Source organism: Armigeres subalbatus, chromosome 3 (genome assembly GCF_024139115.2).
Source record: "Armigeres subalbatus isolate Guangzhou_Male chromosome 3, GZ_Asu_2, whole genome shotgun sequence".
Lineage (NCBI taxonomy): Eukaryota > Metazoa > Arthropoda > Insecta > Diptera > Culicidae > Armigeres > Armigeres subalbatus.
Window position 1 is genome coordinate 410,267,642 of NC_085141.1, and position 21,963 is coordinate 410,289,604.

General features: G+C 41.6%; 4 protein-coding genes across 4 annotated transcripts; 2 read left to right on the forward strand and 2 right to left on the reverse strand.

Annotated features, from left to right (window-relative positions):
- Positions 1-2,926: 2,926 nt before the first annotated feature.
- LOC134224183 (transmembrane protein 19) lies at positions 2,927-4,818 on the reverse strand. Its single transcript, XM_062703470.1, has 3 exons — positions 4,600-4,818; positions 4,394-4,523; positions 2,927-3,984 (listed from the first exon to the last, which is right to left on the reverse strand). Exons 2-3 carry the CDS (start codon positions 4,512-4,514, stop codon positions 3,104-3,106), a joined length of 1,002 nt encoding a protein of 333 aa, XP_062559454.1. The 5' UTR covers positions 4,515-4,523; positions 4,600-4,818; the 3' UTR covers positions 2,927-3,103.
- A 2,547-nt stretch (positions 4,819-7,365) lies between these two features.
- Positions 7,366-8,175, forward strand: LOC134224185 (BET1 homolog). Its single transcript, XM_062703472.1, has 2 exons — positions 7,366-7,544; positions 7,638-8,175. Exon 2 carries the CDS (start codon positions 7,732-7,734, stop codon positions 8,098-8,100), a length of 369 nt encoding a protein of 122 aa, XP_062559456.1. The 5' UTR covers positions 7,366-7,544; positions 7,638-7,731; the 3' UTR covers positions 8,101-8,175.
- A 104-nt stretch (positions 8,176-8,279) lies between these two features.
- Positions 8,280-11,861, forward strand: LOC134224184 (uncharacterized). The gene is made up of 2 exons (XM_062703471.1): positions 8,280-8,941; positions 9,003-11,861. Exon 2 carries the CDS (start codon positions 9,391-9,393, stop codon positions 11,068-11,070), a length of 1,680 nt encoding a protein of 559 aa, XP_062559455.1. The 5' UTR covers positions 8,280-8,941; positions 9,003-9,390; the 3' UTR covers positions 11,071-11,861.
- An 820-nt stretch (positions 11,862-12,681) lies between these two features.
- LOC134223066 (uncharacterized protein K02A2.6-like) lies at positions 12,682-18,173 on the reverse strand. The gene is made up of 3 exons (XM_062702203.1): positions 17,046-18,173; positions 15,745-16,054; positions 12,682-12,875 (listed from the first exon to the last, which is right to left on the reverse strand). Exons 1-3 carry the CDS (start codon positions 18,171-18,173, stop codon positions 12,682-12,684), a joined length of 1,632 nt encoding a protein of 543 aa, XP_062558187.1.
- Between the last annotated feature and the right edge of the window lie 3,790 nt (positions 18,174-21,963).

Genomic DNA, 21,963 nt, shown 5'->3' on the forward strand with positions numbered 1-21,963 from the left:
AAGCGTAACATTGGTACTTCGCGTACCTGAAGGAATAAAATAGACCCCATCTCGCGGTCCTTAGCCTCTTATCCAGCTACTCCTATCCCTACCTCCCCGTAGTGCGGGCCGGGATACGAGCAACCTTAGGGAAAATCGGATAACCAACCCCGGTGGGAGCTATGGTCGTATGCTGACAGGGAAGGGGAGGGTTACTCCTCTCCGGAGGTGCAAATCTTACTGAGCGACTGTTCTCCATGTCAGGGTCGGCTCACAACAGCGTCTGTTCTCCATGTTAGGGGCGGCTGATCATCGTCCGAGTGCCAGCGAGGGACTCTAAGTGAAACTGTGAGCCATAGTCCACCAGGAATATGGAGGAATGGTCCTCTAGAAATTTAGGGGGTTTGGTGTCAGGCCCTGCAAGCCAGCCTTTAAAAAAAACCATAAGCAACGAACAATCAACAAGAGAGTACGGACCGGAACCATCGGCGAAGATCACTGCGACGAAAAGGGACTAGCGATTGGAAACTCGGTTCGTGGAACTGCAAATCTCTCAACTTCATCAGCAGCACACGCATACTCGCCGATGTGCTCAAGGACCGTGGATTCGGCATCGTAGCGCTGCAGGAGGTTTGTTGGAAGGGATGAAAGGTGCGAACGTTTCGAGGTAATCATACCATCTACCAGAGCTGCGGCAACCGGCAGCTGAGAGAACGAAAACAGCCTGCGACTAATTGATTTCGCCGTTTCCAAGAATATGGCCATTCGCAGCACCTACTTTCAACACAGCCTCCCGTATCGGTACACCTGGAGATCACCACTGCAGACAGAATCACAAATCGACCACGTTCTGATTGATGGACGGCACTTCTCCGACATTATCTACGTCAGGACATATCGTGGCGCTAACATCGACTCGGACCACTATCTGGTGATGGTTAAACTGCGGCCTGCGTCCAAAACTATCCGTCATCAACAATGTTCGGTACCGACGACCGCCGACCTAGAGCGACTGAAGCAACCTGATGTCGCCACTGCATACGCGCAGCATCTCGAGGCAGCGTTGCCGGAGGAGGGTGAGCTCGATAGGGCCCCTCTTGAGGACTGCTGGAATACAGTCAAAGCAGCCATTAACAGCCATTAACACGCAAGTTCTATCAGAAGCTCAACGCATCCCGCAAAGGCTTCGTGTTGGGAGCCGAAATGTGCCGGGATAAGGATGGGAGCATCTTGACGGGCGAACGTGTGGTGATCGGAAGATGGAAGCAGCACTACGAGGAACATTTGAATGGCGCTGAGAGTACATGCAGTGAAAGTCAAGGCAGCGGAGGAGATGACTTCGTCAGTTTAGCGGACGATGGAAGCCCCAACCAGCCCCCACCTTGAGGGAAGTTTAGGACACCATCCAACAGCTAAAGACCAATAAAGCAGCTGGTAAAGATGGTATCGGAGCTGAGCTCATCAAGATGGGCCCGGAAAAGCTAGCCACTTGCCTGCACAAATTGATAGTCAGAATCTGGGAAACTGAACAGCTACCGGAGGAGTGGAAGAAATGGGTTATATGCCCCATCTACAAGAAAGGCGACAAGCTGGAGTGTGAGAACTTTCGAGCGATCACCATCCTTAATGCCGCCTACAAAGTGATATCCCAGATCATCTTCCGTCGTCTGTCACCATTAGTGAATGAGTTCGTGGGAAGTTATCCAGCCGGCTTCGTTGACGGCCGCTCGACAACGGACCAGATCTTTACTGTACGGCAAATCCTTCAAAAATGCCGTGAATACCAGGTCCCAACGCACCATCTGTTCGTTGATTTCAAGGCGGCATACGACAGTATAGGAAATATATATGGAAAATTATGGACGAGAACAGTTTCCCTGGGAAGCTTACCAGACTGATCAAAGCAACGGTGGATGGAGTTCGTTCGAATCGCGCCGAGGACTAAGACAAGAGATGGACTTTCATGCCTGTTGTTCAACATTGCGCTAGAAGGTGTCATGCGGAGAGCCGGGTGTAACAGCCGGGGTACGATTTTCAACAGATCCAGTCACTTGTCATAAGACGAGTTTGTACAATCGCATTGAATTCCACCACTTAATTGTATCTTGACAGATACGTATTTCGACCTCAACAGTAAGGCCGTCTTCGGTGTCTTGTACTTGACTCGACTTAGTCGACTCGAAGTCGAATCAAGTACGAGACACTGAAGACGGCCCTACTGTTGAGGTCGAAATACGTATCTGTCAAGATACAATTAAGTGGTGGAATTCAATGGGATTGTATAAACTCGTCTTATGACAAGTGAAGACATTCCAATAAAAAGCTCAAAATAATTTTCTTAACAAAACGAGATCCAGTCAATTTATTTGTTTCGCGGACAATATGGACAAAGTCGACCGAACATTTGCAAAGGTGACAGAACTGTACAACACCCACCTGGAAGGTGAATCAACAAAAGTTGGACTGTCGGTGAATGCACCGAAGGCAAAATACATGCTAGTTGGCGGTACCGAGCGTGACAAGGCCCCCCTGAGAAGCAGTGTTGTGTTACGATAGACGGGGACACCTTCGAGGTGGTCGAGGAATTCGTCTACCTCGGATCCTTGCTAACGACTGATAACAATGTTAGTCGTGAAATAAGAAGGCGCATCATCTGTGGAAGTCGGGCCTACTACGGGCTCCAGAAGAAACTGGCGGTGTGCAAGAAGACGGTGTGTGGCGGCGAAGAATGGACCATGAGCTCGTCCAGCTCGAACGCGAACGGCGAACCCAATATCCAGAAGGTAGCTAAAGCCGGAAGGGTACGATGGGCAGGACATGTTGCAAGAATGCCGGACAGCAACAGCTTGAGTCGGTGACATTCATGAAATGATAAAATATTTCCGAGTGTACTGTCTGTGTTTAAGGTTTATCCTAGGATTGTCATCAGAAATTAAAAGGAATATGATCAGAGCAACGAATGGGAAAAAATCGAAAATATATTCATCTATCAGATCAATTAAAAAAATCTGTTGAAAAAATCTCAAATTAGACTTGATTTTGATTGTAAAAGCTACTGAGAAATGTTGGTAGATAATAGCACTTGAAGTCACAATGCCATGGATGTTTTGTATACTTTATTTCGTCAGAATTGGTCCCAAAAGTACATGGCTACGGATGGCATCAACAGGGCAATAATTATGCTACTAATGAGATTAACGCTATGGTTATCTAAGATCCTAACCCCACAAATATGCGTCACATCCTTTCCTGGTCGTTCCACAATTCTTCCTTTGTCGTCAACTCCCGAGTACTGAACTGTAGCACCAATTATCGAATCCACTATCGATCCCAATAGCCCGGCCACTCCCCCAAACACGATGATCGGCCACTGATTTGGACTGTGTAGATAAATTTTGGAATCAATCGTATAACGAATCGTCAAATAGTAGGACAATCCTATAGCCAGACCACCAAAAAAGCTAACCACCAATCCGACGAACGAAACGCCACCGTTGGTACCCCTCGGTACACGTTTCCAGCTAGTGATTAAAAACGGATTCCCTTTCGCCAGAACCGTACCCAGTTCACTGGCCCACGTATCTCCATTCGAGCACGCAAACGCACTCATTATTCCAACGCCCAGCCAACTCGACCGGTAGAGCTGTCTGAAATCGATCGGTCGCTCCCCGTAGCCACAATCCAACAAGTACAGCAGAGCCAACTGTGTGGCCATTCCAGCGTTGCAAATCACCTGCGCCCAGTTTCGGCGACCTTCGCCGCCCCGGAAGTCTTCTTCGATCTTGCGTTTCAAATGCGACCGAAACTTTGTGGCTCTGCTGGAACTGAAGAAAAACGTAGCCAAACAAACGAGAAACGCGTGCGACGAAATGGACAGCACGATGGCACAGATGAGTCCCAATGCTGCTCCGGATTTGTTGACTCCCTTCCGCTTCAGTCCGTACACCATCAGCAGAATGGGTATCAAGATGGAAAAGAGCCATCTTGTGGGAGGGATTACATTGTCTGTTGGAGGAAAAGATAATTGTTAAAATGATAAATCTGGAAAAAAAAATGTCTGTAAGATATAAAAATAACGCTGTGGTTGTTGAAATTTGATTGAAATTCACGTGTTTTGGTTTTGGACTCGAGCCCACATCATCCTATATTATCCAAATTGGGCAAAAACCCGTACACAACAAGACAAGTTGCCTCGTTCACGGAACCCAATTTCAACACATATTGGGCACAAAATTCTTTATAACTTTTATGCGTATATTTACAGTTGCAATCAAAGGTGGAATTCAATGAAATATAGTTCTAACTTGTACCAAGTGAAGGTTAATTACAAGCTCTAATTATTTTTCTATTCAAAATTATACTTTTTGGCATATTATCTGTGATCTCCACTTAAAATTGAAACCAACTTAATTACCTTGATTGTTATTGGTTATCTTGGAATAGGCTACATTTCCGATCCAAAAGAACATGGACAGAGGAATCGCTAGGGCACACAAAAGCACCGGAAGAAACTTGTGGATGGTACTTTCGTTCATTATTCTGATCTAAAAAGATAAATGAATTTTGTCCATGCGTTGAGCCACTGTGTGGTTTATGTAAACAAGAGTATTCGAAGCTTACCAATGTAAAATTTTACTTCCGAAATACAGCACTTTTTTAGTTCTGGAATTTTTTTCAGCACAATTCATCACAATTTAAAGTACTTGTAGCGGAAATTTTATAGCTTAACTACAATTAGGGTAACTTAAATAGCATTAAAATCAGATCCAAAACCATTTTGTACCAAAGCAACACGCAACTATCACTTTCTTTTTTGTTTGCTTCGTTGATTTGTGTTTTTTTCCTCATCATCAGTTTTTTGTTTTGTTGTTTTGCTTTGCTTGACATCTCAATGACGATGATGATTGGGGGTTAAGTTCAGGGATAGGCCAGAGACGTTGTTTATAGATAGAGACCCGCGAAGAGTGAAGCCGAAAGTACCAATCGAACGGTACCAAACGAGCAAAGTAAACAAACATTACCAATCGGTGCTAAATGCGAGATAAGTATTGTAATCAACATTATATAAATCATTAAAAAGTTTGAAAAGTTAAGTAAAGTAAGCTGTTTTCAGAGTTCTCATAGCAAGTTTAAATATTATATTTAATTATATTTGTTGTTGAATATTTGGCAATGGTGCTGAAAAAGGCAGGATATGAAGGTGAGACAAATGAAATAACTGCTCATTTTGAGAGTCACTTCAAGTTCTCGCAATTTTATATGTTGCCGATCGCACATCATTGGTTTTGTCTGAGGCCGTGAAGCCAGAATTGCTTTTATTCTCTCCGCGTGTCTCTATATAATAACAACGTCTCTGGGATAGGCCTTTTCATGTGACACTGCCGAGACTGCCACTTTCATAGAATAACTGTCATTTGACGATAAAATCAGCTGTTTTTAAACGTCTCGTGAAAAGGCCAATTGAAGAGAAGGCTAATAGGCCTTTTCATAAGGCCTGTCAGTTGACGATAAAATCAGCTGATATTCAACGTCTCTTTATATGGTGCGTAAAAAAACGACAACCCCCTTCTTCTCATAAGTCCTCACGTAATATGTACGGCTCCCAATTTTTTAGAGTGTTGCGATTTTTGGGACTTTTGCATGCAACAGTAGTTCAGATATTGTCGGCGTAGCACCAAGTTAGAATTCGGAAGTCGGGACTTCCGAGCCGAACTTTCTTCCGAAGTTTGTTTTGTCAAACTAATTGATGCGTGGTTTAGCGCAGAGTCTTTTATAATATAGAGTTACGCAAAGAGTGAAGCCAAATCTACCTATTGAACTGTCAAACCGTCTACCTATCGAGCAAAGTAAACAAATGCTTGTTGGTAAGGCGGAAGTATTGTTATCGCCTAATGATTATTATGGCAAATTAAAACGCATGAATTGGAATGTATTAGATTTGTTCTAGAAACAGCTTAAAAAACTTCAATACACCCCCCAATAAAGTAGCAACAAGAAACTCACGTGTTTGCACTCTGTGGGTGACTTGGTTATCGAATTAAAAAGCTTTAGCAGTGAATACTCCCGTGAAGTCACTTTAAGGGTTGAACAAAAATGAAAGTTGCAAACACAATAACAAGAAGATCATTCAGAATAAGTGTAAGAAGATCCTCTTTGCGCAACTCTATATGATAGACTCTGGTTTAGCGCATCTTTAGGCGAATCCAGCGCACTACTTCCGAAATTTGGGAAGTTGCCTGTATCTGGAGAAAAATCCAACTTCGGTATAAAAAGCGGTATAAATTTATCAGGGGGGTAATATGCGGTGCATCGCGCCTCCTCTGCATGTAGTATGAAGCAAATGTAAATAAACAATCCCACATTTTTTCGTTAGTCAGCAGTAGTGTAGGTTAACCAATATCCTACAAGATTCCAGTTCGAAAAATGTTACACTTGCCAAGCGGAGTGGCCCAGGGTGGCCCGCCTTTCCCAAGCGGCGAGGCCCGGATAATACATCTTAGGCTGGGAGGGAGCTCTCGATACTACACATCAAATTAAGTACATACTGTCGTCATGCAACAAGTAAATTTTCAACAAGAAAAAACAATCAACGTAGGCGCCACACGAAATGACTAAATTCTGTTTTGCGTGTTATTGTTGTTATATTGCCTTCAAAAATTTGCTTGCCGAGAGTTTCGTTTTCGGCTCACACTGACAGCTAGATTTCGGCTCGGCTTGACACACACATTTTTCCTATCTGTTTCTCCTTCCCAGATCTTAGGTAGGCTTGATTTGTTCGTGGATGACAGGCTTATTCCCCCCTAGGGATCCTACATTCAGAGATATGCGAAAGCGGCCATCTTGAGCCAATCGAGCATTGAGAGCTGTCAGAATCTGAGCCAAATGAACATTGTTATTGTTGTGGATTGAAAGGTATTGCGATTGCAATGAAAAAGATTTTACGAAAAGTTGTGTCGAATAAACAATTTGTTTTACATTGGCAAGTTGAAGTAGTCTAGTTTATGCACGGTACTTTGTTCATTTGTATTGCACTTTTATTTTAGTGATAATGCACTGTTGGACGTTAGTCAACGAAATATGAAAATGCCATTATGTGCAAAGTCATGTTCGAGCTACAACATTTTGCGCCACGGCAAGTGCTGGCAGCGTTTGTTTACAAAAGTAACAGCGTTGCTAAATCGTCTGGAAAAGTATTCGCACATCTCTTAATATAGGATCCCTACTCCCCCCCTGAAATTTATTCCGGATAGACAATATGCTAAACAAGATGCCAACACTGCTGTTCAATGATTTTTCAATGATGATGTTTGTCACTGATGATGATTTATTTGACACTTAACAAATCGATCGAAATCAACAGATGTAAACAATAAAATTTTTTTTTCTTTGAGTTTGTCTGTCGACTGGCTAAGACCAAACGTATAGGTCCATCTCGCCAAACAATAAAATTTCTGAATGCTTTGTGAGCAGTGAATTTTAGAATTTTTCCTAAATTTCTTAAAAATAATTCTTTTGCCAAAACTGTGTATTTCCTAAAATTACTTGGAAGAAACCTATACATTTCGGTAAGTAATAAATTGCGTTTCATAATCGAGTTCACAATGTATTCCACAGTTTTACGGCTGACGAAAAAAATGACACGTATATCTTATTTGCAGTACTAACAGCTGGCCTCACTATTCCCGTCGATTACGCGGATTATCGCATCAGAACCATCCATTCAAAGTGGCGCAATTTAGTGGCGGAGGCAAAATGAGACGGTCGCAGGGCTATGCTTACCAGCCGCTAGCCCAGAATCCTGGGCCCAGTGGAATTGCCAACGGCAGCAGCCACAGTCACGATGCCCTCGAGGAGGAAAACGAACGAATGGCAGAGGAACTGAGAGGTAAGATTGGGGCACTAAAATCGCTGACCATAGACATCGGATCGGAGGTGCGGTATCAGGACAAGCTGCTGCGAGGGATCGACGAGGATATGGACCGTACCGGAGGATTCATGTCCAATACTATTTCGCGGGTCGTCAGGTTAGGGAAAGGAGGCCATCGGAACTATATGTGCTACATGTTTCTGTTTGTAATGTTTGTGTTTTTTGTGTTGTTTTTGATATTAAAGTTAAGATAGTTCAGAGGCCTTTTTGTGAGACAATTGGAAGGGGATATATCAATTATATTTAAAATATAAACATTCGAAAAATTATAGGTAATTATTATTCATTAAAATCAAAGATTCAATAGTTGTACTACTTGATGGCGCTTAAATGTTCGAATTCCCTTTTTCACGTATGTTCAATACATGACCCCGGGCTCACACGAAACCTTCTGTACTAAAACCAACCAGTTGTACCCGTCGCATATATAGAGGAACTTCCGTTTTCCATCTCATTGAACATATATTCATCTCATCACAAAAGAAAGAAATAGAGCACCAATATCGTCGCATTTTTTTGCTAACACGCGTGCTCACAGCTGAAAAAAATCATAAAATAAGAAACAAACCAAATTCTTTTTCATTGCTTTGTTTTTGATGGGATGGAAATAGGAGCTATGGGATGAAGTGCCGAACCGTTCCCATATTTCGTTACATTCAGCGGCCCCCAAAAAATGTTAGCTCCAGGCCCCCACGTCACCTCATATGGCCCTGACTCAGACTAAGGTCGAAGTGGCCGTTGCATTACATTAAAGTCGTCTCCTTTCAACCACGCTGTTGAAAATGCAACAAAATAGAGACGAATTTTCAAATATTTGAACGACGTCGTACATCAAATAGTGATTGCGCTAAGCAGTACTTTTAGTTTGTAGTAGTAGGCCATGACTTTAGGAGAGAGAATAAATTGTGCATCTGGAAGAGTAAGACGTGTTTGTATATTCCTAAGTGAATCCGTAAAACTAGTGTAAAGTGAACTACAATCCGGTCCTTAATCCGGAGTACCACATCTGGCGACGATTGGGTGGAACCATAGTTTGTAAGTAAAAAAGAAAAAATGTTTAGCCTGAAACATTTTGAAAAATCTAATTTACCATCAGGCAAGAAGCCGCTGCAGCTACGCAGAAACAGGCAAAAGCCGCTGTTAATAAGCAGAAACAGATTCTTCCGCTGCCGTAGAGCAGGGACAGGCGTCAAGCCGCTTTTCAAGAAATTTAGGCGTGTAGCCGCTGCGCGGAAGCAGAAACGAGGCGTGCAGCCGCTGCGTGAAGCAGAAAAGCAGAAAAAGCTAATCCGCTGAAAGACAACACGAAAAGGCCAAGGGTCTCTAAAATAAAATAAAATCGAAAATCTGTTTAATCCGGAGCATATAGTAAAGGTAAAAAAAAAGCATGTTTGAATTTGTTATAACGTTGCCATGGTAACGATTCCCACGTGGGTACTCAAAAATTTGTTTTCAGCTGTCGTCAAAGTCAGTGCCTACTAAGAATGGAAAATTGGAACATCTGTCCATTTAAATTTAACCACCTTCCCGAAACGCAGATACGTAAAGAATGGCTGCGGTGGAAAAGAAACTTCGAAGTGATCGCTGCTGTCAGTGAAGAGAAAAACGCTACAAAATTGAGAAACATTCTATTGGCTAAGGGTGGTCTGGAACTTCAAGATCTGTTCTATTCAATAGAGGGTGCAGATGTTCAAGAAGATATTGCTAAAAAAATTGATCCCTACAAAACAGCAATCGACAAATTGGACGATCATTTCAGTCCGAAGCAGCACGATTCTTTCGAAAGAAATGAATTTTGCAAGCTGGCTCCTGGGACGGATGGATTACGTGAGCCATTGACGAAATTTTTGATGCGATGTACCGAACAAGCGAAGAAATGTGATTTTGGCAAAACTGCAGAAGAGAGCCGAGATTTCAGAATCATTGACAAAATAATCTATTATGCTCCTACCGAGTTGAGGGAAAAACTTTTACACGAAGAAGCACTGACATTACCACAAGTAACACGCATGGTTAACTCATTCGAATCTATAAAGCACCAGGTACAGGTAATTGCTGGAAATGGAAATTCACCTGGTAATTTTTTTGAACCAGATTCGAAAGGTAGCGTAAATCGTTTGAGTGGTAATAGCAAATTCGGAAGCGGTTCTTGCTACAGATGTGGACAAAAGACTCATTATGGAAATGATCGTCAGTGTCCAGCACGTAGCAAACAATGTGAGAAATGCAGCAAGTTCGGTCACTTTGCGCGCGTCTGTCGATCTGTGACAAAACGCAAAAATGATGAAAATTCTTCATTCTCAACTAGGAAAAGGCCAAAACTGGACAACGTGAGAGCGATTATCTCCTCAAATGGAGAGGATCGGGAAAAGTCGCAAAGTTTCATTTGCAACATAGGCGATGGCGACGAAAATCTTTGGGCCGAAGTGGGAAATGTCCTAATTCAAATGCTGATTGATTCTGGCAGCTGCAAGAATATTATAGATGACACCACTTGGAAAAGCATGCTAGCGCAAGGTGTCCAATGCTGGCAACCAAGCAAGGTCCCGAATACCGTGTTGCGAGGTTATGGTCGAGATGCGAAGCCGTTGGTCGTGTCGCATGTTTTTGAATCAGTGATCACTGTTGGCGATGGAGGAAATCGGAAGCAAGAAACAGCCATTTTTTATGTCATCGAAGGAGGGTCGCAACCATTATTGGGGAAAGATACTGCGAAGCGCTTGGGGGTGTTGAAAATTGGGCTGAATGCTGTGGACACATCGATCAACGAAATTGTGCCTGTAGCTGGAAGGCCTTTTCCCAAGATGAAGAACGTTCGGTTGAAAATTCCAGTCAATAGTGATGTGCCTCCTGTTGCTCAACGAGTTAGACGTCCGCCAATCGCACTCCTCACCCGAATTGAAGAGAAATTGGAGCAACTGCTAGTTTCTGATATTATTGAACCTATTTCAGGAACAGCAGCATGGGTTTCTCCATTGGTAATTATTGTCAAAGATAATGGAGACCTTCGGTTGTGTGTCGACATGCGACGCGCTAATCAGGCCATCATAAGAGAACGTCATATGATGCCAACTTTCGAGAGTTTTCTCCCACGCCTCAAGTCGGCTAAGTTCTTCAGTCGTCTGGATATTAAAGACGCGTTCCATCAGGTAAATCTAAGATGAAAAACAAAATTCTGAGAATTATATTAAAATTAATAATACAAATCCTACTAAAATACAGATTGAATTAGATGAAGAATCTCGATCTATTACAACTTTCATTTGCCATAAGGGATTATATAGATACAAAAGGCTGATGTTTGGCGTTTCATGTGCCCCCGAAATGTTCCAGAAAGTTATGGAACAGATTCTTGCTGACTGCGACAACGTAATCAGTTATATTGACGATGTCGTAGTATTCGGAGAAACGGAGGAAGAGCATGATAATGCTTTAAACAAAGTTCTTTCAGCTCTAAAAGACCGTAATATACTTCTTAACCAAGAGAAATGCATCTTCAAAGCAATACAGTTAGAGTTTTTGGGACATATTCTCTCTTCGGACGGAATTCGGCCTACAGAGGAAAAAGTACAAGCGCTACAGAAATTTCGTGAACCTCGTTCTTCTGACGAAGTTAGAAGTTTTTTAGGTCTTGTAACATACGTCGGAAAATTTATCCCGGATTTAGCAACGATTACTGCACCCTTGAGAGAACTTATATGTAATTCCAAAAGGTTTATTTGGGGAAAGGAACACCAACAAAGTTTTGAAAAATTGAAGCAAATGATAGCGAATGCTGATACGTTGTCTTTTTTCGACAATTCCTTGCGTACAAGAATTGTAGCAGATGCCTCTCCTGTTGCATTGGGTGCTGTCTTAATACAATTTGTGAACAACGATAACAATAACCCTCGTATAATATGCTATGCCAGCAAAAGTCTCTCTTGTACCGAAAAGCGATACTGCCAAACTGAGAAGGAAGCGCTTGCTTTACTACCTTATACTTGATTGGTCGAGAATTCGAGTTGGAAACAGACCATAAACCTTTGGAAGTGATTTTCTCCCCAACTTCTACACCATGCGCTCGTATTGAACGATGGGTCTTACGACTACAATCATTTAGATTCAAGGTCGTATATCGCAAAGGAAGTAGCAATATTGCAGACTCCCTCTCTCGATTGGTGTACTCTGAAACTGCTGAAGACTTCGAAAAAGATAACATCTTTATGACATTGGCTATTCAGGAATCAGTGGCAGTTGATGTTGATGAAATTGAAAATGCAACCCGTGATGATCCTGAGTTAACGGTCGTTAGAGAATGTCTCCGGACCGGCAACTGGAATAACCCGATAGCAAAATCGTTCGAGCCTTTTCGAAATGAATTGGGATTTATTGGTGACACAATCATAAGAGGGAACAAACTGGTTGTTCCAAAGCAGTTACGACAACGTATGCTACAACTTGCGCACGAAGGTCATCCGGGTGAGTCAGTCATGAAGAGACGCTTGCGGGATCGAGCTTGGTGGCCATCAATGGATCGAGAGACCAGGGAATGTTGTGTAGCATGCGAAGGATGTCAACTGGTTGGACTCCCAAGCCGGCCAGTCCCAATGTGTCGAAGACAACTTCCATCAAAGCCCTGGGTTGACATCGCTATCGACTTCATGGGACCCCTCCCCTCTGGCGAATACTTATTGGTCGTTATAGATTACTTCAGTCGGTACAAAGAGGTCGAAATTATGACTCGCATAACTGCTAATGAAACTGTTGATCGCCTAAGTAAAATTTTCACTCGCTTAGGGTATCCTAGAACCATTACACTTGACAACGCCAAGCAATTCATTGGCAAAGAAATTGAAGAGTACAGTAAGATACACGGTATCATTCTTAATCATTCTGCTCCATACTGGCCCCAGGAGAACGGGTTGGTTGAACGCCAGAACCGATCGCTTTTGAAGAGGTTGCAAATCAGTCATGGGCTTGGCAGAGACTGGAAGAAAGATTTAAAAGATTACTTGATTATGTATTACACAACTCCCCATTCCACAACAGGGAAGACGCCGACGGAATTGTGCTATGGTAGAACAATAAGGTCTAAATTACCCGCTATCGAAGACATTGAAACGGTACCTCCTTCTTCCGATTATCGAGATGAAGATTTTTTGAATAAACAAAAAGGGAAAGACAGAGAAGATAGAAGACGTCATGCGAAGCAGTCAGACATTACGCAAGGGGACACAGTACTCATGGAAGATCTAACCCCAAGGAACAAACTGTCGACGAAGTTCAAGAAAACAAAGTATACTGTAGTAGACCGTGTGGGTCCTAAAGTTACGATTAAAGAAACGTGGCTCATCTTAAGAAAGTACCATGGGAAGCAGTGAACAATCCTGATGAATCGGGAAGTATAGCAACTAGTAACACTGAGGAAATCGAAGAAGCATTTGCGGGATTCGCACCTGAGGAATGTGAAATACCCACATCTGGTATTGAAATGTAAATTGACGAAGCTGCAGAAGCCTATAATTATCATTCAATAAAATCAAATTTATTATTCATATCATATTTTAGAAAAAGGAAGATGTGCTAAGCAGTACTTTTAGTTTGTAGTAGTAGGCCATGACTTTAGGAGAGAGAATAAATTGTGCATCTGGAAGAGTAAGACGTGTTTGTATATTCCTAAGTGAATCCGTAAAACTAGTGTAAAGTGAACTACAATCCGGTCCTTAATCCGGAGTACCACAGTGATGACGACGTTAAAAATTTCCTACATGAAAAAGGGTCCAACACGGTAGATCAGCACTCGTTGTACATAGTATGTTTCTATATGTAGCACTATGTCTTCTTCTTCTTATTGGCATTACATCCCCACACTGTGACAGAGCCGCCTCACAGCTTAGTGTTCATTAAGCACTTCCCCAGTTATTAACTGCGAGGTTTCTAAGCCAGGTTACCATTGTTGCATTCGTATATCATATGAGGCTAACACGATGATAGTTTTATGCCCAGGGAAGTCAAGACAATTTCCAATCCGAAAATTTTCTGAATCTGCACCGGGAATCGAACCCACCCACCCTCAGCATGGTAGCCGCTCGTCTTACCGCGAAACCTTAGCTAATGTAGGCTCGCACGCTAGTTTACTTTCTGTCGCATTAGATAACGAGTCGAGATTGACTTTTATACCTATTGTTCTAAGTAGGGGAAAGTGGGGCAAGATCGCCACCATAAGCTCTGGCTCTCGTGGAACACTAAAAATTCTTCGCATATCACAGATTTGTCTCTTATCTGTTTTGGGTCTTTCTATGCAAGAATATTTGGCAAATAATATTGGATAATAATATTTGGCAAATGAATATTGGCACGGCAAATTCTGGATTGATTCTAAAGATTTGATTCGATTGCGGAATGACACTCGCAGATAGTTTCAGCGTCCTGGACTTAAGGCACGCTGCAATCGAATAACAAAAATGATCCAGGCTAGAATGGTGGACGTTAGAAATAATGATTTCTCGAACAAGATCTGCGCTATCCCAGACTGTGCTAAGCCGTTATGGGAAAAGACCAAAATACTCAAATTCAATAGACAATAATGACTGTGATGTCAGACTACGCTGAATAAATAACCGTTTAGTTCAAAAGACTAGACAAGAATTAAGGTTTTATTTGACTCATATATGAAACATGATTTTGCGTATATAATAGTGTTAGTGATGCTAACAGTAGGTTTACCAACCTATGCACAATACTCCCACGTTAAGCGTGTTATCAATCTTTTATGTCTGGTGGGGTCCAATATTACAATGTTGAACGCTCGATCATTGTTAGTATGTTACATTTGTGTTTTTTACATGTCTTGAATTAATCTTCGGTTGAAAAACTATAACGAGTATTCTGTAATGGAACAAATTTTGACATAGATTAACTTTGTATGTTTGATTGTTTAGTTCTGTTTCAAACGAGGAGACGTTCTTCGAATAAAACAGCCTGAAACCCCATCTGCAATCCTACGTTTTTTCCGTTTAACCCAGCCAGATTCAAATCCGAAAACATCACTATTACTCCTAGGAAATGCTTCATGAATTGTACGTTTTTCACCACTCAACAACCATCCGTCCTTAAAGCCCAACACATCTTCTTCCTCATCACTGAATTGCGAAGCAACAATTGGACTAGTTGCTTCGGTGGGAGCCGCTGAGCATGATGCGTTGGATAATGGAGCGTTTGGGCGAGACAATGGTTTTGTCTAAAACAATTTTAGCCGAAACCTCGTTACTACCGATACTTGAGTTTTTGGGGTAGTGTCCGAAATCCTCCACAGGTGTGGAAACGTTTTGCTCATTTACCCAAGAAGTGTCTAGAATGATTTGATCGAGATGCCTTTTAATCTTGCGTTGATTTCCATTCAGAATGACCAAATAATTTCGCTCCCCTAAAACTTTCACAACCACTCCTTTCATCCAACCTGTACGATTAGGATCAGAATAGTCTCTAACTAAGACTCGATCATCCACGTGGAACTCACTATTCCGTTTACCTTTATGGTATAGACGCTGACTGTTTTGAGCTTTGACAATGTTATCTTTAACGTCTTTCACCTTACTAGTACATTGTTTATGGGAAATCACCTTATCGAAGTTAGTTACGATTTCCCGACCTAGCATAGCAAAAGACGGAGAAGTTCTTGAGGAGCAATGCTGCACCCTACGATAACCAATCAAGAAGTTACTCGAAATTTCATGATGAATCCTTGTGCTGTTTTCTGTCAAAGCCTTTTTAATGATCCTTTGAATGTTCTCACCTAATTTTCGCTGCACCATTTGTGGCTGGGTGCCCCGCAGTTGTCAAACAATGTTTAATACCATTGGCCGCCAAAAAGTACTTGAACGTCTGGGCAGTAAACTGAGTTCCATTGTCAGTGACGATTGTATCCACCAACCCAAAACGAGCTAAACATTCCATCAATCGCTCAATGGTGAATGATGCCGTGATTGTTACCGTTGGGAAAACTTCCGGCCATTTGGTTAGCGCGTCAATTATTATCAGGTACCATATTCCGTTAACTGGTCCTGCATAATCCAGGTGAATCCTGGACCACGGTTTTTCCGGCACTGACCGAATCTTCTTTGGTACTTTTATCCCAGAACGCTTGTTCGAATACTGAACTTTTTTCTGATGAAATGAAATTCAGATAGTTTCCGTTCTTTTTCTACATTTCTCATGACTCTACTGGTTATCTAGATGCATAATCGGCCACATTTTGGTTGGACTTGGACATATTCCATTTTATAATTAAACCCTGAAATAAAATTAGCCCAACGTTGGATTCTTCCCGCAGCCATAATGAGAATGCCTTTGTTTGGACGAAATATAGACACTAGAGGGTTATGGTCGGTCTTAATCACAAATTGATTGCCCACTAGATATATGTAAAATTTATTCAGTCCATAGACGATAGCAAGACCTTCTTTGTGACACCGTAAGTTCTGCTCTGAAGGGCTCAACACTCCCGAAGCGAACGCGATTGGACGATCCTCGTTATTTTCTCTATGAGCCAGCACGGCCGATACCCCCACCTTTGAAGCGTCACAAATTAATTCAATTTCCTTGTTGGGATCAAAGTGAGCTAGCGTTACATCATCACAAATCATCTGTTTTGCCCTAACGAAAGCGTGTTGACAAGCACTCGACCAATTGAATGTGATGCCTTTTTTCAAAAGGTCGTACAATGGACACATAATCGTAGCTAAACTCTAACAAAACGACCGTAAGATTTGACCATGCCAGCAAACGCTCTTACTTTCGATGCATTTTCAGGTGGTTTTGCATCCATAATGGCCTTTAATCTATTTTACATTTTACTGACTCCTCGCTCCGCGAACTCAAATCCTAAATAATCCACTTTCGTTTTGAAATAGACACATTTCTCCTTACACAACGTCAATCCTGCTTTCTTCAAAATTTCTAGAACTCTAGCAAGCGTTTCCAAAAGTTCTTGGTCGTTACGACCTGTTATCATTACATCATCCAAGAAATTCACAACGAAAGGCTCATTCGCGAACAGTTTCTCTAATTCTCTTTGTACTATACCTGAAGCGGGCATGATACCAAAAGGTAACCTATTCATCAAATATACACCTTTATGAGTAGACAGCGCACATACCTTTCTAGATTCATCTGACAATTCGAACTGGTTATAGGCCCGACTCAAATCTAGCTTCGAAAACTTTTTTCCGCCATTCAACTTTCCCATCACTTCCTCAATACGAGGGAGAGGATGACGAACGTCCTTAACAAACTTGTTCACCGTTACTTTATAGTCACCGCAAAGTCTTATGGATTCTCCGTCATGTTTCAACACCGGAACTACTGGGGTTCCCCAATCAGATGAATCACATTTTGTTATAACTCCCTTTTCTTCGGCTTCATTCAACTCATGTTCTACTGATTTTTCTAAACTAAGCGGAACCGGTCTCGGTTTGCAGAATATCGGCTTTGCTCCCTCCTCCAATGTCATTTCCACTTTCATCCCGTTATATTTCCCCAACTTTTCCGAAAACAGACATTCATACTGATTCAATAGTTTGCTCAATTTTTCTTCTGTGTTCTCACCCGATACGTAATTAAGCGGAGCAATATGCAACCCAAACACTCTTAAAAAGTTCCGCCCTAGTAGAGGTGGACCACCTTTCTGTACTACTGCGAATTGTAGACGTTTAGTAATTCCATTGAATGACACAACCGGTTCGACACAACCCTGCACTTTTAAGTGTTCACCAGAGTATCCCACTAACCGCAATTTTGTTTCTCGCACCTCCAAAGAACTGAATTTTTCCTTACAAAATCGTTCTGATACTGCGGAAATTGTTGCGCCGGAATCGATTTCCATGGCAATCTCTTCTTCCCCTATTCGCACTAATGCCCTGAAAGGAGCGCTTTCCATGTCTGGTGCAATAATTTTCAAAACAGAAATCGATTCGTTCTTACTCAAAAAATTGTGCTCCAACTCGATTGTATCCCCGTCATCGCCTTCTTCTACGTCGGATGGTGCTGCTTCTTTGACATAATGCTTGGTCTTCACGTTGCAAACCACCTGCAAGTGGCCCTTCTTTCGACAGTTGCGACAGGTAGCGTTCTTGAAACGGCAATCGGGTTTCAGGTGTCCTTTCCTACCGCACGCGTAACATTCAGCAATTTTTGTTCCATCTCTTTCTGGCTGACTTCTGCGAACCAAGTTGACAGCCTGCTCGTGACACTGGTCTTCTTCCTCGTATTTCAACGCTAAAGTCATCGCCTTCTCCAATGTTATCGTCTCATCTTCTTCACATACACGGTCAAACGACTCATATGTGATACATGGTTTTGCTTATATAATAGTGTTAGTGATGCCAACAGTAGGGTTACCAACCTATACACAACAATGACTTTAAGGATCGCTTGATAACTCCTGCAGAGAAGGTCACTGAAATAGATCGTCACTTCGTCAGCTCACACAATCTTGGGCAGAACATCATCAGTCCACACGAAGCAGCCGTTAACGAGTATGCACACAACATTCATCTGACTCCCAACGACTTTTCGGAGAAGTTGGAGATCTCAGCTGACGAATTGATGGCCTATATCAGGCTTCGACAGCATCCTGAATCACGAACTCAAACATATGAGTGCACCATTCTTCGAGCACCTTTCGCTGATCTTTAATCAGTGTCTCCGGCTCAGCTAATTTCCATCGTCCTGGAAGTCAGCGAAAGTCATCCCCATCCGTAAGCTTGGGAAGGATTCTTCTTCTCCCAAAAGTTATCGTCCCATCAGTCTTCTCTCAGGGTTATCCTAGCTATTCGTAAAAGCTATTCATCACTTAAGGCTTAAGTCGAGTCGAGTCGAGCTTTTCATTCATGCTGATCCTTGCGTTCATACAGCAATTAGTTTTATGTAAATAACATTTTTCACGAGCGTCGGATCACTTTGCGGTCTTCCAATGAAAGTTTGCTGGTAAAATTTCCTATGATATAGTTGGATCGATTTATCGTTAGAGAATAATGGGACACCTTGGGGATTTTTTTTTGTAAATCCTATGGAAAATTAAAATCGCCGGCGCTAAAATATAATTTCACCGGTTGATGAAATTTCGCACAAGCATTATAGGACCCAAGAGGCGTGCAAAAATCATGCAGGAAGTGAAAATAAAATTTTGTCCCACCCTAGTGGTACATACCCTTTTGGATGTGTAGAATAAAATAAGTCATCGGTAGAGGTTTTCGGTCATCCAAGAAATTCCTGGATTTAGGTCCTCAGATCTACACGCATAAGTAAAGTTTTTTGATCTATAGTTACGCATGTAAACTTAAGGCCTTATTCCAGGAAATTCTCGGATGACCAACAACCTATGCTTGGAACGCGGTCTACTCTATGCATCACAAAGAGTATGTAGCACATTTGAATCAATCCAATTGATCTATGGTTACACATGTAGATCAAAAAGCCTGATTCCACGGATTTCTTGGATGGCCAAGAACGCATACTGTTAGCACATTATATTGTATGCACCACAAAGAGCAGGCACCATATTCGAAACAATCCAAGTAACCTTTGGTTACGCATATAGACCTAAGGGAAGTTCTTGGACGACCAAGAACCTTTGCTTGGAACGCGTTCTATTCTATGCATCACAAAGGGCATGTACTATGCTGGGTACGCATTCTATTCTATGTGTCATAAAGGGCATGTACCATGTTCAAAACAGTCCGATCGATTTTTTGATGCTCCTATAGACCTTATGGCCTTGATCCAGAGATTTCTTGGACTATCAAGAAACTATGATGTGTACACATTCTATTCTACGTATAGCAAAGGGCATATATCACATTCGATGCAGTTCGATAGATTGTTGGTTACTCATGTAGACCTTAAGATTTCACTCCAGGAATTTCATGGAAGCGTGATACATGTACACACAAAGAAATTTCATTGGTATTATTAAAAAAACCATTGGTAAAAACAAAAAGTTGCGTTGGTTCTTTTTCGTAGAGAGTTGTGTATGTTCAAGACAAAAGTCAACAAACTGTTAATAAAAAAAAGTTGATAGCCACCAGTTACCCACCCCTAAAATAAAAGTTTATGAACTTTTGAAATAAATTGTCATACCTAAATAATGACACTGTTAAGAATAAAAATGTTTTTTTCAGGAAATTTCCCATAACCACCCCTTTCTCCCTCCCTTTTTCTATTTCTGATTTCACATGCAAATAACTTATTGCACAGTTTGTTTTTGGAAAATATTTATAACATTATGTCCTTATTTGACTGATGAGCCAATGGGCAGAGCTTATAGCGATGAGGGGCCCATATTAGTATTCCGTGTATGGTAGAAAATCGGAAATTTGTTTTCAATAAAATTAAAATATCTGCAGTTATCAGACGTCGCAACTCATTTAGATTAGTGCGCATGATAGTGCATCCATGCGTGCATGATGCGCACTACTAATAACATAATTCAAATCGTCGCGACTCGATTCGAGTGCTCAATCGCGCGGTCCGGTTTGGTGGCGGCACGACAAAATAGATGCGTAAGCCATTTCCACTTCGATAGTGGGCGAAACGGTCAGGACCTGGTACTTAAAAAAAGTAGACAAAGAAAATTGGTGGGTTATCAGCAAAGCTGATGTACAAATAAAACACCAGTGTTTCGAAAACTTACCTTTGTTGTCGCCTTTAACTACGCTGGCAGCAAGATCATCATTGTTGGAATGAACAATGGTAGGCAGGGCTAAACATGAAATCCAGGTCGTCTGGCAACGGCAAACAATTGCTGGAACGAAACATAAGCTCATTATGTATAAGCATATATACAATTCTCCCAATTCTCCAGTAGAAATGGAAGCAGGGATTATTTGTCCCTGGTTGGAAGTACTTACTTGCGCCAATATGGCAGAAAGGAAATATTCCAGCGTTTCATCCCGAAAGTCATCTCGCATTGACTGGATTCAATCGTTGAATTCCTGGATTCCTCTGGAATGTTTACGGTGAATGCAAGAACACCGGAATGATCCCTGATCCTTTACACAATTTTCGCCGGATTGCAGCTGCACGAGCTGCACAAAACAAAAACTGACACGAGCAGTTGCTGGCACTTGCAAAATAAAACATATTTTTATTTGATTATTTTGGCAGTTGCACAATTTTTGTATCAAAAAGTGCAACTTTGAAACGTACACTCTAAATCGTGAAAAATCACTTTGATAATAAATAAATCATTTTCGCACATGAAAATTGAACTTTTATTTTCAACTAGTCGACCCGGCAGACGTTGTCCTGCATAGTAGGCGATAAAGCGCGTTGTGAACTGCCCATGCGAAGATTCCAAACAAATCATAATTTTAATTTTTCACTATTTACTAAACTTTTCACGTAATTTTCGCATGAGGAAATATCATATAAACCCGTCGGAAACGATAACCAACATACTTGCTGAAGGAATGAAGAAAATACATCCAGCCGTTTTCGAGTTATGCGGATACGAACACAGACCATTTCATTTTTATTATATAGATAAAATTGAATACTTTTCAAATCAAAAGGGCAAAATATTTAATAGAACCATGTTTGTTCTTTCTGTGTAGCGTGAACAGAAAATCGTGATTTGGCTCCGTAATGCACAAGATTACATGCGCCCACCAAATAAGTTAAAGAATAAACATATCTTGTCAACTAGTTACACGTGAATTTAGCAAAAAAAAATTAACTTTTCATAAGCTTTCATTGCAGTGGAAACGAGAATAGGACTTTTCATAAATTGATACTTGATTCTTCTGTCAGTTCACTGCTGTTTGTTTACATTTTTAGGCTGGCGCGTTTTAGCCTCGGGGTGGCGCGTTTCAACCCGCATGGTTTGAATTTGCACGAAAATGCAGCGCTTTAAAATAAAATCGTTTTCTCGGAATATAATTAGTTTTTCGTCCAAATTTTTATTCCGTATTATAGATGGTAAGTTAAATTAGTGGGTCAAACATTGGAAGTACATACATAATTTCGACCATTATCATCGTTAAATTCGAAGATTTGCTTAGGGCGCATATTGAACG